Genomic DNA, 15,091 nt, shown 5'->3' with positions numbered 1-15,091 from the left:
TCAAAGTTCAACATGTGCTGTATAGTTTTAATTTAATTTGTTTCACAGGAAAAATACAAATGTTTCCCTTATGTTTAATTCAAACTAGACATAACAATGAAAACTGATTACAAGAGTCTATCAGACAATCAGTCTATTCAAAAAAGAAGTTTCAAAATCATTTATTCAGTAAATAAATAACCAATAAAAATTGTAGTCCAGTTTCATTTGATATCATTTGCCATTTAAAACATTGAGAAAAAACTGAGTCGTTGAAGGATCAGTCGTCCTCGTCGAAGGCCACGCCGGTGGCCTGGCGCTTCCTGCAGGACGACAAGCACTGCTTTACATTTGCAGATCGGATGATAATGTGAACTGTGAGAGAGATAGGGATGACTCGTACCTTTTAGTTCCTGGGTTAATAAGAGAAGCTCCTGGAAGTCGTTTCTTCATGGTCACTGCTGAAGCCGCACTCTGCTGGCACTCTGAGGAGAAACACACCGTTGGAACGCTGCACCCCCATCACCACGGGTCCACAGGGCTTCCCTTTGAAACTGCTTCCGCCCTTTTACAATAAAGGCACTTCTCTACACACCTGTTTACAGTGTTTGTAGATATTCTGTTAGAGTTCTTTTAGATAAAGTATCAAGCTTAGACTTTCCTTCTTTCACACATTTCTTTGGGTTAAATCTAGTTTAATAACCTTATTATCTGTTACATATGAGATGTTTGGGTTATGGCTGATTATTTGTTTTAATACTTTATAATGCACCTTGCCCCTCAGAGCTTTCAAACTTAATAGAATAATTAGGCAAAAGACAAAGATAGCATACAGTATTTCACAGAAAATAGTTGACTTTTAATAAAGAGATATATAATACTCAATGTGTATATATCTCTCTGTCCCTTTAGTAGATTGGTATATGAGAAAATGTACATAATTTATTCTTTATATTTTATGGTGTGTATTCTTCGATACTTCTGAGTATGTCTTCTCTTCTGTGAAAATGTATTTTTTTGCTTCTAAATTTTAATTTGATTATATTTGTATGTCATTCTATTTTAAAGATTTTTTTTGCACAAAAATGTCAAAAATGTTGCTGTGACAAAAGAATTTCCCAACTAAATGTCATGAGAGCTGTCATGCACTTGTGTTTTCTGCCATTTGTTATAAATGTAGAGCCCCCCCTCAAAAAAAAAGTGGGAAATAAACTGTTTGGTATACAGCTTTAGAAACATACCTGCAGGCCGCATCTGCTCATGTTTCACTGGACTGACAGAGGGGGGTCCACCTGGGGGAGTGGTGGACAAGATGACAGCGTTGTGAGTTTAAACTCAGCATTAGCTCCATTAAAAGCTCCTATAAACTGGGGATAAATAAAGTTATTATTAAATAAGCTTAAACCCTGCATTAAATACATTTACTGTCAGCCATTCTGAACAGCAGCTCCTTCACTTCCTCAGTGGCCCTGGGGCCCTCCAGCCTGTGCAGGGCTACACTTAGGTCCCCTGCAGCCAAGCTCACACACACTTCTGCACTGGAGTCATGGAGCACCACAGACACACCCCCCCGACCACAGGCTGACCTAGGGGAAAGACAGAAGCATATAAAGCCTGAATAAAGTGTGATTATTGTTATTATTATTATTATTTATATTGATTCATATCAGTCAAAGTGGTTTCAAAGAAGAACCTTTTATAATCTCACCTGAGATTCAAAATATAATCCTCTGCAGACTCCAAGGCAAACCTCTGCCCCTAAAGAAGGTGCATTTAAAAAGGATGAACAGAGTGGGAGTATAACAGCTGACACTTAGGGGAGAGGGGGGTAAGATTACCCACCCCCTTTATTTAGGGAAGATTGTTGTCACGGAACCATAAATTCAGGAAGCACCCATCATTTCTATCTGGCTCTGATGGAAAGAAGCACATGGTAAAGTGGTAAATGTGGTTTCTTGACAATAAACCATGTTCTGCTCGTTAAAGTTAATGTTCAACATGTCAGGTATAATTACTGCTCTGTCAAAGCAAATGTCTCCAGCTCTGAAAACATGTATCATACATGTTGGTTATTCAGCAAGGTGTAAATCACGTGAATCATTTAGCTAAAGATTAGCAGGAAGGACTCAACTCAAAATTGGCTGGGTGGTTCAACTTTAACCCCCAGGAGGCACTGAGGTTAAGTTAAGTCTCTGCAGTATAGAAAAGTATTTCAATGTAGTTTACACAACTTGTTCTTGATGTTTCTAATATTGCAAAAGAAGCATCATGCCAAGAAAGTCCCAAAGAAAGACTGAGGAGATGGAGGGCAGTCACTGATGGCGAGGCTGGAGAATCAATCAGTGCAGTGGCTAAAGACATAGATATCAATGCGTCAACCCTGCGTAGAGACATGAAAAGGAAGATGGAAAGGAACTGGAAACAGTACAGTGTAACAGCAGAGGTAGAGAGGGTCTTCACTCAGGAGAGAGAAGGAGCTTCAGACCATATCAAAAACTGCTGACCAGTTCAATGGCCTTACTCCAGAGAAATGCTGTCAACTGGCCTTGAATTACAGAACTCCTGTACCAAACAACTCAGGTTTAAACTTGAAAAAGTCAAGTTCAGTTTACCCCCAGATGGCTCAATGTACCCCTTGACTCTGATCAACTTACTCATCAGATGGGGCAAGCTAAACCACAAGAACATTTTTTTTAGAAGTCATATTTTCATGGCCCTTTATGATCGATGCATTATTTTCTTTTTGATTGACAGAAGACATCCTGAAGTAAAGGTTGTTGTAATTTGATTTCTATCTAACTTCTCCTTGCCTAGAGGACAACATAAGTAAATATCGGTTCAACTTACCCCACTCTCCCCTATAGACTGCTGGAAGGTGTCCTCAGTGACCTCAGTGCTCCACACATCAGTGGCATCTGTCAGACTGCTGGAGGTCACAGAGGTGTCAGATGAAACAGGGACAGTCCATCAGACTGCAGACCTCCACTCTCTACAGGACTTTACTAAACTGGCAGATTAATCACTTAAATACTACAGTCCAATAGGCTCACAGCATTCCATTTGCTTTATGTTCTGACATTTCTCTTATAACAACAGCCATATTAATCTGTTCCAAGTTACTTCAATGGAGCATTTAGCCTTCTCTGAGTCATAGAAATGTTCTTTTTTCAACAAAAACTGTAACTCACCAAATATTCAACATTCCGTTTTTTCTGTGTGAGTAGCATATAAATTTAGAGAGGTTCTTTTTATCCAACACGACGCAGAACCATGTCTGAAACACTTCCATGTTTGACAGACAAACTACTCCTTCCCTTCTTCTTCTTCTTCTTCTTCTTCTTTTTCTTCTTTTGATGAGGTTTATTCGCAGTTTGCATTACCGCCACCTGCTGGACTGGAGAAGTATGGTAGGTTCCAATATTCTTGCCATGTTATGTGTGTATAATCTTTAATAATGTGTTTTCCCTCCGCTTTCCTGAATGGTCTTTCTGTTTCGGCTGATTGTTGTTTTAGAGCAGGAACCCAGAGGAAGGAGAATTTAAACCTTCTATCACAGTGGTTCCCAACCTTTTTTTTTCAAGGCACCCCTGAAAATGTTTCTCGACCCCATGGAACAGCAAGTTTTCATAGATTTAATTTTTTTTTAAACTAAAAACAATAAATACACCATAAATTTGTTTTCAAACGTGTATTTAATTAAATAGAACATTTTATAGAACAAATAATCAAATATAAGTCATCCTCAATACCATATAATCCATCATATAATAACAAGAACCAGACTAAAAACGTCAACACTGCTTTTAGTCTGATGGATGAAATATTATAAACAGGCGTACTAAGTAGTTTTGGCTGAAAATAGTATGCCTACCTGTGTAAAAACAAGGATTCCATGAGTTATTATTTTACATTTGGATTTCAAAAGAGGTAGGCCTATTATTTATAACTTAAAATAAATAATAACTTACTAATAAACAGAATAACCCATTCAAACAGTAAAACAAAATTAAAACTGCACGCAGTGTTGAGCGGGCCCTCGCCAGAATGCGCGGTCCCTGGGACGGCCGTCAGTCGAGCCGGAAAGCAGCCCAAGCGCCTCAAGCTGTTGAGTTTTCACAAGCATTTCTGTTATATTAGTCCGTTGCTTCAGTACTTTGCATGTCCTTTCTGTAGTCACTTTCTTGCTGAGGAGACCCAATGGCTGATGTACTTGAGTCCAAAGTCTTTGGTGTTTTAGGTCTAGCTCCAAGTGCTGAGATAGAACTGTCTGAGGGGTTTACATCACAAGGTGGGATCAGTGGATGGTCCTGCTTGCTCTTGTGTGTTTTCTTTCTTCCCAAGAGAATGCTGCGTGCTTGCATTATCCAAATGCATGTTCATTGCATCACTCTTATCCTGTGCATCGTACTCTTCATAGATAGCGTTGGACACTGCTAAAGCTGTGTTAATTCTCAGTTCTTTTTTCTCTGCTGGACTTTGCTTCAGAGATGCTGCTTTGGCTTCCAGAGCTGCACGCTTTGCTTCCTCTCTCAATCGTGCTGAGGATGCCATTGAAGCAGATGAAGCCTTGGAGCGTACAATGCTTGTTCTACTGGATCTCGTCACCACAGATACACTGTCCATATGAGATACATCGTCATCGCAGGCTTGAAGCTTTTCTTTATAATGCTCAGCATATTTAATCCACACATCCATCCATCTTCTCCCGCTTATCCGTCAGGGTCGCGGAGGTAACAGCTCCAGCAGAGAGCCCCAAACCTCTATTTCCCTGGCCACATCAGCCAGCTCTGACTGGGGGATTCCAAGGCACTCCCAGGCCAGCGAAGAGATATAATCCCTCCACCTGGTCCTAGGTCTACCCCTCGGTCTCTTCCCAGCTGGACGTGCCTGGAACACCTCCCTAGGGAGGCGCCCAGGTGGCATCCTCACTAGGTGCTCGAACCACCTCAACTGGCTCCTTTCAATGCGAAGGAGCAGCGGTTCTACTCCGAGTCCCTCCCGGATGACTGAACTTCTCACCTTATCCCTAAGGGAGATGCCAGCCACCCTGCGGAGAGATCCCATTTCAGCCGCTTGTATCCGCGATCTCGTTCTTTCGGTCATGACCCATCCTTCATGACCATATGACCGAAAATGGCCCGGTAGACAGAGAGCTTTGCCTTCTGGCTCAGCTCTCTTTTCGTCACAACGGTGCGGTAAAGCGACTGCAGTACCGCTCCCGCCAGCATATACAACGTATATGTTGGCAATGAAAATCTTATATCCCATGCTCCTCCAACAACTCAACATACATGGTGCAAATAAGATAAATAAAATAGTGCAAAAAGAGAGAAGAATATTTACAATAACAACAATAAAAATTTGAAATATATTCATACAGTGGGGCAAAAAAGTATTTAGTCAGCCACCAATTGTGCAAGTTCTCCCATTTAAAAAGATGAGAGAGGCCTGTAATTTTTATCATAGGTATACCTCAACTATGAGAGACAGAATGAGAAAAGAAATCCAGGAAATCACATTGTAGGATTTTTAATGAATTCATTGGTAAATTCCTCGGTAAAATAAGTATTTGGTCACCTACAAACAAGCAAGATTTCTGGCTCTCACAGACCTGTAACTTCTTCTTTAAGAGGCTCCTCTGTCCTCCACTCGTTACCTGTATTAATGGCACCTTTTTGAACTCGTTATCAGTATAAAACACACCTGTCCACAACCTCAAACAGTCATACTCCAAACTCCACTATGGCCAAGACCAAAGAGCTGTCAAAGGAGACCAGAGACAAAATTGTAGACCTGCACCAGGCTGGGAAAACTGAATCTGCAATAGGTAAGCAGCTTGGTGTGAAGAAATCAACTGTGGGAGCAATTATTAGAAAATGGAAGACATATAAGACCACTGCTAATCTCCCTCGATCTGGGGCTCCACGCAAGATCTCACCCCGTGGGGTCAAAATGATCACAAGAACGTGAGCAAAAATCCCACAACCACACGGGGGGACCTAGTGAATGACCTGCAGAGAGCTGGGACCAAAGTAACAGAGGCTACCATCAGTAACACACTATGCCCGCCAGGGACTTAAATCCTGCAGTTCCAGACGTGTCCCCCTGCTTAAGCCAGTACATGTCCAGGCCCGTCTGAAGTTTGCTAGAGGGCATTTGGATGATCCAGAAGAGGATTGGGAGAATGTCATATGGTCAGATGAAACCAAAATAGAACTTTTTGGTAAAAACTCAAGTCGTCGTGTTTGAGAAAGAATGCAGAGTTGCATCCAAAGAACACCATACCTACAGTGAAGCATGGGGGTGGAAACATCATGCTTTGGGGCTGTTTTTCTGCAAAGGGACCAGGACGACTGATCCGTGTAAAGGAAAGAATGAATGGGGCCATGTATCGTGAGATTTTGAGTGAAAACCTCCTTCCATCAGCAAGGGCACTGAAGATGAAGCGTGGCTGGGTCTTTCAGCATGACAATGATCCCAAACACACCGCCAGGGCAACGAAGGAGTGGCTTCGTAAGAAGCATTTCAAGGTCCTGGAGTGGCCTAGCCAGTCTCCAGATCTCAACCCCATAGAAAATCTTTGGAGGGAGTTGAAAGTCCGTGTTGCCCAGCGACAGCCCCAAAACATCACTGCTTTAGAGGAGATCTGCATGGAGGAATGGGCCAAAATACCAGCAACAGTGTGTGAAAACCTTGTGAAGACTTACTGAAAACGTTTGACCTCTGTCATTGCCACCAAAGGGTATATAACAAAGTATTGAGATGAACTTTTGTTATTGACCAAATACTTATTTTCCACAATCATTTGAAAATAAATTCTTTAAAAATCAGACAATGTGATTTTCTGGATTTTTTTTCTCATTCTGTCTCTCATAGTTGAGGTATACCTATGATAAAAATTACAGGCCTCTCTCATCTTTTTAAATGGGAGAACTTGCACAATTGGTGGCTGACTAAATACTTTTTTGCCCCACTGTATGTGGAATACATTGAAAGTATTTAAATACACTGTACAGTAATTTAAATACTTTACACTGTTGAATGAGGAGGTATGGACAGATGCATATATAAACATGCGTATAAACATCATCTGCAAAAAGCAGTGGTGCAATCTTTAGCCCACCGATCTGCCGACCCCCTGCCCCACGACTAGGCCTCAAAATCCTGTCCATGAATATCACAAACAACATTGGTGATAGATTTAGATTATGTTTTGTTTATTTCATTAATTTGCATGACAAGTTTGGGTTTTTGGTGGAGGAGGAGTTATTATTTGTTAATGGAAATGTCTGAGAAGAATGAAAGGAACCATGCGGGAAATGAAAATACATATTGATATGTAAGATTGTGGAAAATAAAAAATGAAAGTACAATTAAACCCGAAATTGTAAAAAATGTAAATAAAATGTAAATATGCAATTTTTAAAATAAAAAGATGTTTTTTTTAAATGAGTAACGATCATGGTTGAGATATATATTTTCAGATTTACGGTTTCGAATCCCGTCAGTGGAGTTGGAATATTGTATATATATTTTCAATTTTTTGGCCAGCATATTTTGTGTTGTTGACTGTAGGTGATCTCCACATGTGCATTTACATGAAGTGATGCTTACGTTTTTTCGCCAAGTTTTTTTTAATACTGTCTGGTCACACTTCAGACACACAAGTAAGGTGAAAATGAGGAACCTGGCAACCAAATATGATTCGGCTCGTACACTGTCATGTGACACTCAAGGAGTGGAAAACGTAAACAAACGGCACCAGTTAAACCAGTATCCAGTTAAACTGAAACACCGGGTCAAGGTTTCAAGGTTTTATTGGTCATATGCACAGCATTTACAACGTATATGTTGGCAATGAAAATCTTATGTCCCATGCTCCTCCAACAACTCAACATACATGGTGCAAATAAGATAAATAAAATAGTGCAAAAAGAGAGAAGAATATTTACAATAACAACAATAAAAATTTGAAATATATTCATATGTGGAATACATTGAAAGTATTTAAATACACTGTACGGTAATTTAAATACTTTACACTGTTGAATGAGGAGGTATGGACAGATGCATATATAAACATGCGTATAAACATCATCTGCAAAAAGCAGTGGTGCAATCTTTAGCCCACCGATCTGCCAACCCCCTCCCCCACGACTACGCCTCGAAATCCTGTCCATGAATATCACAAACAACATTGGTGACAAAGCGCAGCCCTGGCGGAGGCCAACCCTCACCGGAAATAGGTCCGACGTACTACCAAGGACCCACACACAGCTCTCTTTGGGAGTACAGAGATTGGATGGCCCTGAGTAGAGACCCCCTCACCCCATACTCCCGCAGCACCTCCCACAGTATCTCCCTGTGAACCCGGTCATATGCCTTCTCCAAATCCACAAAGCACATGTAGACCGGATGAGCATACTCCCAGGGTCCATCGTTCCACAACCAAGACGAAATTTGCATTGTTCCTTTCAATCTGAGGTTCGACAATCGATCGGACCCTCCTTTCCAGCACCTTAGAGTAAACTTTTCCGGGGAGGCTTAGTAATGTGATGCCTCTGTAATTGGCACACACCCTCTGATCCCCCTTTTTAAAAAGGGGAACCATCACCCCGGTCTGTCAGTCCTTCGATACTGTTTCCAACTTCCACGCAATGTTGATGAGACGTGTCAACCATGACAGTCCCTCAACACCCAGAGCCTTCAGCATTTCTGGGCGGATCTCATCCACCCCCGGGGCTTTGCCACTGTGGAGCTGTTTAACTACCTCAGTGACTTCCCCCTGTGAGATTGGAGTTGATTCCCCTTCATACTCCAGCTCCGCCTCTAACATAGAGGGCGGAGTTGTCGGATTCAGGAGTTTCTCAAAGTGTTCCTTCCACCGCCCTAACACACTATCAATTGAGGTCAACAGCGTCCCATCCTTACTGTACACAGCTTGGATGGTTCCCTGCTTCCCAGTCCTGAGGTGTCGGACGGTTTTCCAGAACAACTTTGGTGCCGACCGAAAGCCACGGCTGAGGCTGCTGCCCTTTAGGCTTGCAACTGCATCAGGAGTACCCAGGGATAACATATCCCGGAAGGCCTCCTTCTTCAGTCGGACAGCTTCCCTGACCACCGGTGTCCACCAGGAAGTTCGAGGGTTACCGCCCCTTGAAACACCTAAGACCTTGAGACCACAGCTCCCCGCCGCAGCTTCAGCAATAGAGGCTTTGAACACCGCCCACTCTGGTTCAACGTCCCCAGCCTCCACAGGGATGCCTGAAAAGCTCCGTCGGAGGTGTGAGTTGAAGGCCTCCTGGACTTGGGATTCCTCCAGATGTTCCCAGTTCACCCGCACTACACGTTTGGGCTTACCAGGTCTGTCCAGAGGCTTCCCCTGCCACTCAACCCAACTCACCACCAGATGGTGATCAGTTGACAACTCCGCCCCTCTCTTCACTCCAACAAAGCGGCACACAACCGGGGGCTTGTGAGTATCCCCACACCCGCTCGGCGCCTCACACCTTGGGCAACTCCGGAGAAGAATAGAGTCCAACCCCTATCAAGAAGTAAGGTTCCAGAGCCGATGCTGTGCGTAGAGGTGAGCCCCACCAGATCCAACTGGTAACACTCCACCTCCCGCACAAGCTCCGGCTCCTTCCCCCCCAGAGAGGGGACGTTCCACGTCCCCAAAGCCAGCTTCTGCCGCCCGGGTCTGGTCCGTCGAGACCCTCTGCTGTCACTGCCACCCTTCTGGCAGCACACCTGACCCCATCGCTGTTTGTGTCCTTCTGTCCAGCTGCAGGTGGAGAAGATGGGAGGGGGTTATCCATGATGGACAACAGTTTGTTGTGAGTCCACCACAGCCTCAAAAGTGGCACAGTATACCTTCCTGGTATTAGCATAAAAGGCCCAGAGTGTTGTTGTCTCTGGTGGGGCATTTTACATACTGAGTGAATGTTGGTAAAGTGTTGTCCAGTTTTGCATGGTTAAAATCCCCAGTGATGGTAACGAAAGTATTTGGGTGTAGTGTTTGGAGTTTGGCCACAGTGGAGTGAATGACATCACCAGCCACATCCGCATCAACTGATGGTGGGATGTAAACAGCAACAATGGCGTAGCGAATCTCTCGGGTCAGGTAAAATGGGCATAATCCAACAGCTAACAGTTCAATGTCCGGGCTACAGAAACGCTCCTTCATGGTAACATCTCCAGGATTACACCATCGTTCATTCACATACAGAGCGATCCCTCCTCCTTTCTTCTTACCGCTCAGAGTAGCGTCCCTATCCGCCCGAACACTCGTGAAGCCGGGGAGAGCCGTGCTGTTGTCCGGGACATGCGAGTGCAGCCACGTCTCTTGAGGAGGGCACAAGGTTAAAAGATCATGTATTTGGCGTGGGCTGATTTGAGCACTCAACCCCAAATCACTGCCTAGCCGACACAGGACCTTCCTCATCTGCGCTCTTATTCTGTAAATGGCAACTTCCGGTAGCAGAATATGCAAAAATCCGGGCGTTTTTTCGTTTCTGTTTTCTAGTGATTTTTTTGGTTTTTAGAAGTAGAAAATGAAACTCATGCCATTTTTTAAGTTTAGTTAATAACTTTTTGACCATGAAAAGACTAAAGAGAAACGCCTTGTATTTCATTTAAAACATTTTTATTTTAAAACAAAAATTAAATATCCACTTGTTTTGGGTTTTTGAATATCCTTTAGTGAAAAGAAAATCCAATGACCAAAACATATGCTGACCTCAGATGCAGATAGTCCCTAATTGATCATGTTAACAATGCCTGAATTTCCACCACGTCTGTTTTTGAATCAACTTACCTGTTGAAATGTAGATTAGGCTACGGCCAACGGTGGGTCTCACTTCCAAGCAATTTACTTCACGTAGCATCTTCATTTGTTTACTAGTTACTATGGTGCCATCGGAGAACTCGTCGGCTTTTGCCACCCGTTAGAACGTCGCATAGAAATGAATGGAGGGAAACTCGTTTCAATCTAACGTTTACAGGAGGTGCGCGCATAGTACACGTTTGCCTGGCGAGACCTAAAGTAATCGCCGTATTATCTATCAAACGACAGATTCTACACATCCACTGTGTTACTCAACAAAAAGACAATTTTTGTAGTTAAACAACAACTCCTTTATTGACGCTAGCCATAGCTCCAAGCGTAAAACCAACAACTAACTTCCTGTTTATTTCACAATAAGAGCCCCTACTTCCTCCTATGTCAACTCATATACAGGCATTTATATGTAGTGACATGAACATAATTAGAACTGTATGTAAATATAAGCATGTTAACAAACTCCCTCTCTTCTTAAAAAAAAAGCACCTTTTCCAATACTGAGTTCAAACATTGAGACTCAAACAGAAAACAGAAAACATTGAACATCAATACAACAAAACAATAACATTGCATCTTTTAACAGGCCTCTATTATTGAGTCCACCTTTTTTAAAATATTTTTTTATGTAACATAAATGCATATATTTGGTCTTAAGCAAGTTTCCATTGTCCTTCACCAAGTGCCTTGAGTAACTAGAAAGCTGATGCCCCCTTTTTAGTAAGGCAGTCCGCAAGTTGTTCTTTTGTGTTGGACCATAGGACTCGCTCCACCTTTTTTGTTTGAATAAGTTCCTTGATGCTGCTTACTTCCAGACAAAGTCTTTTCTCAGCTATTGACTTTGTGGACTTGAGTGCATCAAACAGTGAACGGTTGTCTGTAACACAGGTTATTGGTGTGGTATGTTCAGCATCACCAGTTGTTAGCTCAGAGAAGAGTGTAGCCAGAAAGATAGCATTATCAATTCCATCAGACATTGCCAATGTTTCCCCAGCAAGTGTGCTCCGTAAGATTCTCTTGACTCTCTTTGACTGCCAAGAAAGGGGGAGAACTTTCCATTTTCTCCCATGAGAAAAATTACTGTAGGTGTCCTCCCTGAGTACCTCCATCTGAAAGATTTCCAAAGGAGGCATTGCTGAATAGAGTCAACCTCAGAGCACTGTCTCTGCCCAAGTATTGGAAATTCAGAGCTACTTTCTTGGACTTAAGTTTGCACATTATTCTGTTTGCTTCGTGAAAAGTCTGCACAGTCGCATTTGTATACTTGATGCCAAGTTGCTAACATCAAACATGACATCCGGTCAGCGTTGTCTTGCAACCCAGAGTATTTGGCCTATCTTAGACCAGAGTTGATCCTTTTCCTCCTCATGGAGAGGTGAGTCTTGTTCCACAGCTCGAGCAGGATCCATATGTATGGGCTGCATATGCTGAATGTAGTTTTCCTGCTGGACTTGCACTTTTCTGTCAACAGTCACAAAGTCTATTCCCACATAACAGAAGTTGTTATGTTCCTCACGTCCCACTTTGAACACTGATCTGAGATGGGGTATTACTGTTCTTGAGAAACTTTGAGCGCCACCCCATATAAAGTCATCCACATGGCAGGCAAGTACCCCAGTTACAGTACAGTCTTGATCTAGCCAATAGAAAACAGCTGGATCAACTTGGGACATTTTTCCTCCTGCTCCAAGCATTATTTCCTTGACTCTGTTGTACCAGTAGAGTGAAGCATCTGCCAGACCATATACACACTTTTTGAGCTTCCATATTGTTCCTTCACAGTTAGCTTCGGGAGGAGGCTTGATGTAAATGTCACGTGATTGTTCCATTCCCTGTAGAAATGCCGATTTTATGTCCATAGAATGAAGTGTCCACTGTCTCAGACAAATCACTGCCAAAATTAGCCGAAGTGACTCTGAAGCACATGTGGGTGAATCCTTTTGCAGCTCTGAAACTTTGAACTCCTCAAAACCTCTAGCCACAAGCCGTGCTTTTGGCACTAATCCAACGAGTGTATCTTTGAGTGTACACACCCATCTGGTAGAAATGCACTTCCCTCATCCCAACTTCTTCATAAACGTTGTTATCACTCCAGTTCTTTATCTCCTCTTGTTTTGCGGAGTCAAATGACACATCTTTTGTTACAAATACATCCTCACACACATTTGTGCCATTAGTCTGAGTAACAGTAGTTTCTATCTGAAGATTATTGGCGTTTGACATGTTAGTTGACTCTATAGTGCCTTCATCAGTGGTGGGCTCAATGTGAAGTAGATTGTACCAGTTTTTGTATTTACCTGTAGCTTTGCCTGCCCGTCCTAAGACTTTAGCTGTGTGCAAAATACCTGTGTCCCTTTTTTCTGTATTTCACAACTTGTCCTGTTTTTAGACTGACATCAGTTTCCTGCCCTGTACCACTGTGTGTCTCTGTATTGTCATTTGTGTGTTGCTCTGCTTAATTTTCAGTTTTTTCTGTGTCCTTTATGTTATTGTCAGCAATCTCCTGTCCTTGCTCAATGTCTGTGTCATTTCCTGTATCATCCTTCGGGAAATCTCTATCCTCGTTTTCTGTATTCACTTTTCTCAGTCTGAGATGATGCACCCTAATGCTGGTCCCTCCATGTCTGACAAACACCACTGCACCATCCTGACCGATGACAACTCCTGGTCCTTTCCACTCTGGACAATCCACTCGCTTACAGTACACTCTGTCGCCCATTTCATATTTCTCATCTGTGGGACGTAGTTGTTTCCTTAGTGCTCTCCGTATCCTTTCTGAACATTCTGCTTCTGTAAATGCCTTCCTTGATGCATGTAAAGCAGAGATGTGTTTTTCCACCCATTCGCTTTTTGTTGTGCCCTCTAAAGCTGGGGGTTTATCGGTTAGCACAGAGGGCAGGTTAGGATTCTGTCCAAACACCAACTGATGTGGGCTGTAGCCATGGACATTTTGCATGGTGCTCTTTGCCATGAGAGCCCATTCCAGTGCAGTGTTCTAGTCACAACCATTACTTGTCTTCACTTTCGTTAGGATCTCAGTAAGTGTTTGGTTGTCTCTCTCCAGAAGCCCATTGCTCCACGGCTATATGCAGCTGTTGTCTTTATTTCTATGTTAAAGTTTTCTGCCATATCTCTCACTTCATCATTGTTAAACTCTCCCCCATTATCACTGAACAGTTTCTAGGGTGGACCATGTGTACTTATCCAGTCATGGACAAAGTGCTTCACTATTACTGATGATTTCTTTGTGTTCAGAATGCTGCCTGCACTAAACCGTGTGAACTGGTCAATAATATGAAGATACCACACACCTGGTTCTAGTTCATGAGGATCTACAGCCACGGTCTCATTGCACCAAGATGCCAGTGGTAGGCAAACAGCAGGCTTTGGTTTAGTCTTACTGTATCTCTGACATATATCACATTCATTAACAATGTTCTGTAGGGTGACGTTACATTCGGTATCTTTGTTACCTGAGCTGTTTAGCAACCTCAGCAGTCTGTCAGCAGAAGCATGACCAAATTGTTTATGAAGCTTCATCAGGACTTTGTGTTTTTCTGCTGAATTAATTTCTTCTGAGATTGTCAATATTTCATCTTGAAACTCGCTTTGCTCACGCTCTTTTTCTTTTTTTTCATTGTCCAAAATGTTCACACAGTAATGTCCTGAGCTTGTGAAGTCAAGTTGTACAGGTTTGTTAAACATCACTGCTTTGTCATTTTCCATATTCAGCACTGTCCCTGCTCTTTTCAGCAGTGGCTCAGTGTTGGGTTTAGAGGCAATAAATAATTAACTTCCAGCTCCAAACATAGCGGTGTTTACTAAAAGGATCATAATACAAAGTGAACAAAGCAAGGCAAATACAAACGTTTAAAGTTTTACTTGCTGCAAGGGGGTCCGGTCAGGGTCTTAGAGTTGTAAGTTCTTCACCTGGACTCAGCCAACTCCGACGTGGGCTCCCTTGCAAGCAGCTTTTATTAAGTTTCAAGGTTGTACAACATGATCACGTATTATCTGGTGTGAGTGGGTGCAGGGATGTGAGTAGAGATGATTCTTTGTCCTTATCTTCACAAATACAAGATACAAAATAGAGGAAGCAGAACTGGCTCAAACCAGTTCTGCAGGTTCACCCTGTGTGTGTCTTATGCAGACTACATGGGTATTGTTCTATAGCTAGTTGAAAACTACTGGCAGTTGGTTAATACAGTAATGGAGAATAAATGCATTAACAATAATATGGAAAACATAATAAGATGACAGTCACACTGGACT

At 42.5% G+C, this 15,091-nt stretch overlaps 1 protein-coding gene across 3 annotated transcripts; it reads right to left on the bottom strand.

Moving 5' to 3' along the window:
* paxx (PAXX non-homologous end joining factor) lies at window positions 1-10,993 on the bottom strand. Of its 3 annotated transcripts, none has more exons than XM_063896438.1 (8): window positions 10,796-10,993; window positions 3,168-3,373; window positions 2,827-2,905; window positions 1,688-1,737; window positions 1,405-1,565; window positions 1,221-1,271; window positions 383-464; window positions 1-302 (listed from the first exon to the last, which is right to left on the bottom strand). In XM_063896438.1, exons 2-8 carry the CDS (start codon window positions 3,266-3,268, stop codon window positions 260-262), a joined length of 567 nt encoding a protein of 188 aa, XP_063752508.1. In that variant the 5' UTR covers window positions 3,269-3,373; window positions 10,796-10,993; the 3' UTR covers window positions 1-259. The 3 variants fall into 3 exon arrangements, with proteins under 3 accessions (XP_063752508.1, XP_063752507.1, XP_063752506.1); XM_063896437.1 differs by having other exon boundaries at window positions 1,399-1,565; window positions 2,827-2,902; window positions 10,796-10,948; XM_063896436.1 differs by having other exon boundaries at window positions 1,399-1,565; window positions 10,796-10,944.
* Between the last annotated feature and the right edge of the window lie 4,098 nt (window positions 10,994-15,091).

The sequence above is a fragment of the Eleginops maclovinus genome, chromosome 12 (genome assembly GCF_036324505.1).
Source record: "Eleginops maclovinus isolate JMC-PN-2008 ecotype Puerto Natales chromosome 12, JC_Emac_rtc_rv5, whole genome shotgun sequence".
Classification (NCBI taxonomy): Eukaryota; Metazoa; Chordata; class Actinopteri; order Perciformes; family Eleginopidae; genus Eleginops; species Eleginops maclovinus.
Note: the sequence above shows the minus strand (reverse complement) of the source record. Positions and strands in the feature narration are given on the sequence as shown.

Coding starts and splice junctions, on each gene's coding strand:
- paxx (XM_063896436.1), bottom strand. CDS start 3,268: ATGGAAGTGTTTCAGACATGGTTCTGCGTCGTGTTGGATAAAAAGAAC. Junction 1,566..1,687: donor GATTATATTTTGAATCTCAG/GTGAGATTATAA, acceptor TCTTTCCCCTAG/GTCAGCCTGTGGTCGGGGGG. Junction 1,272..1,398: donor CAGAATGGCTGACAGTAAAT/GTATTTAATGCA, acceptor CCACTCCCCCAG/GTGGACCCCCCTCTGTCAGT.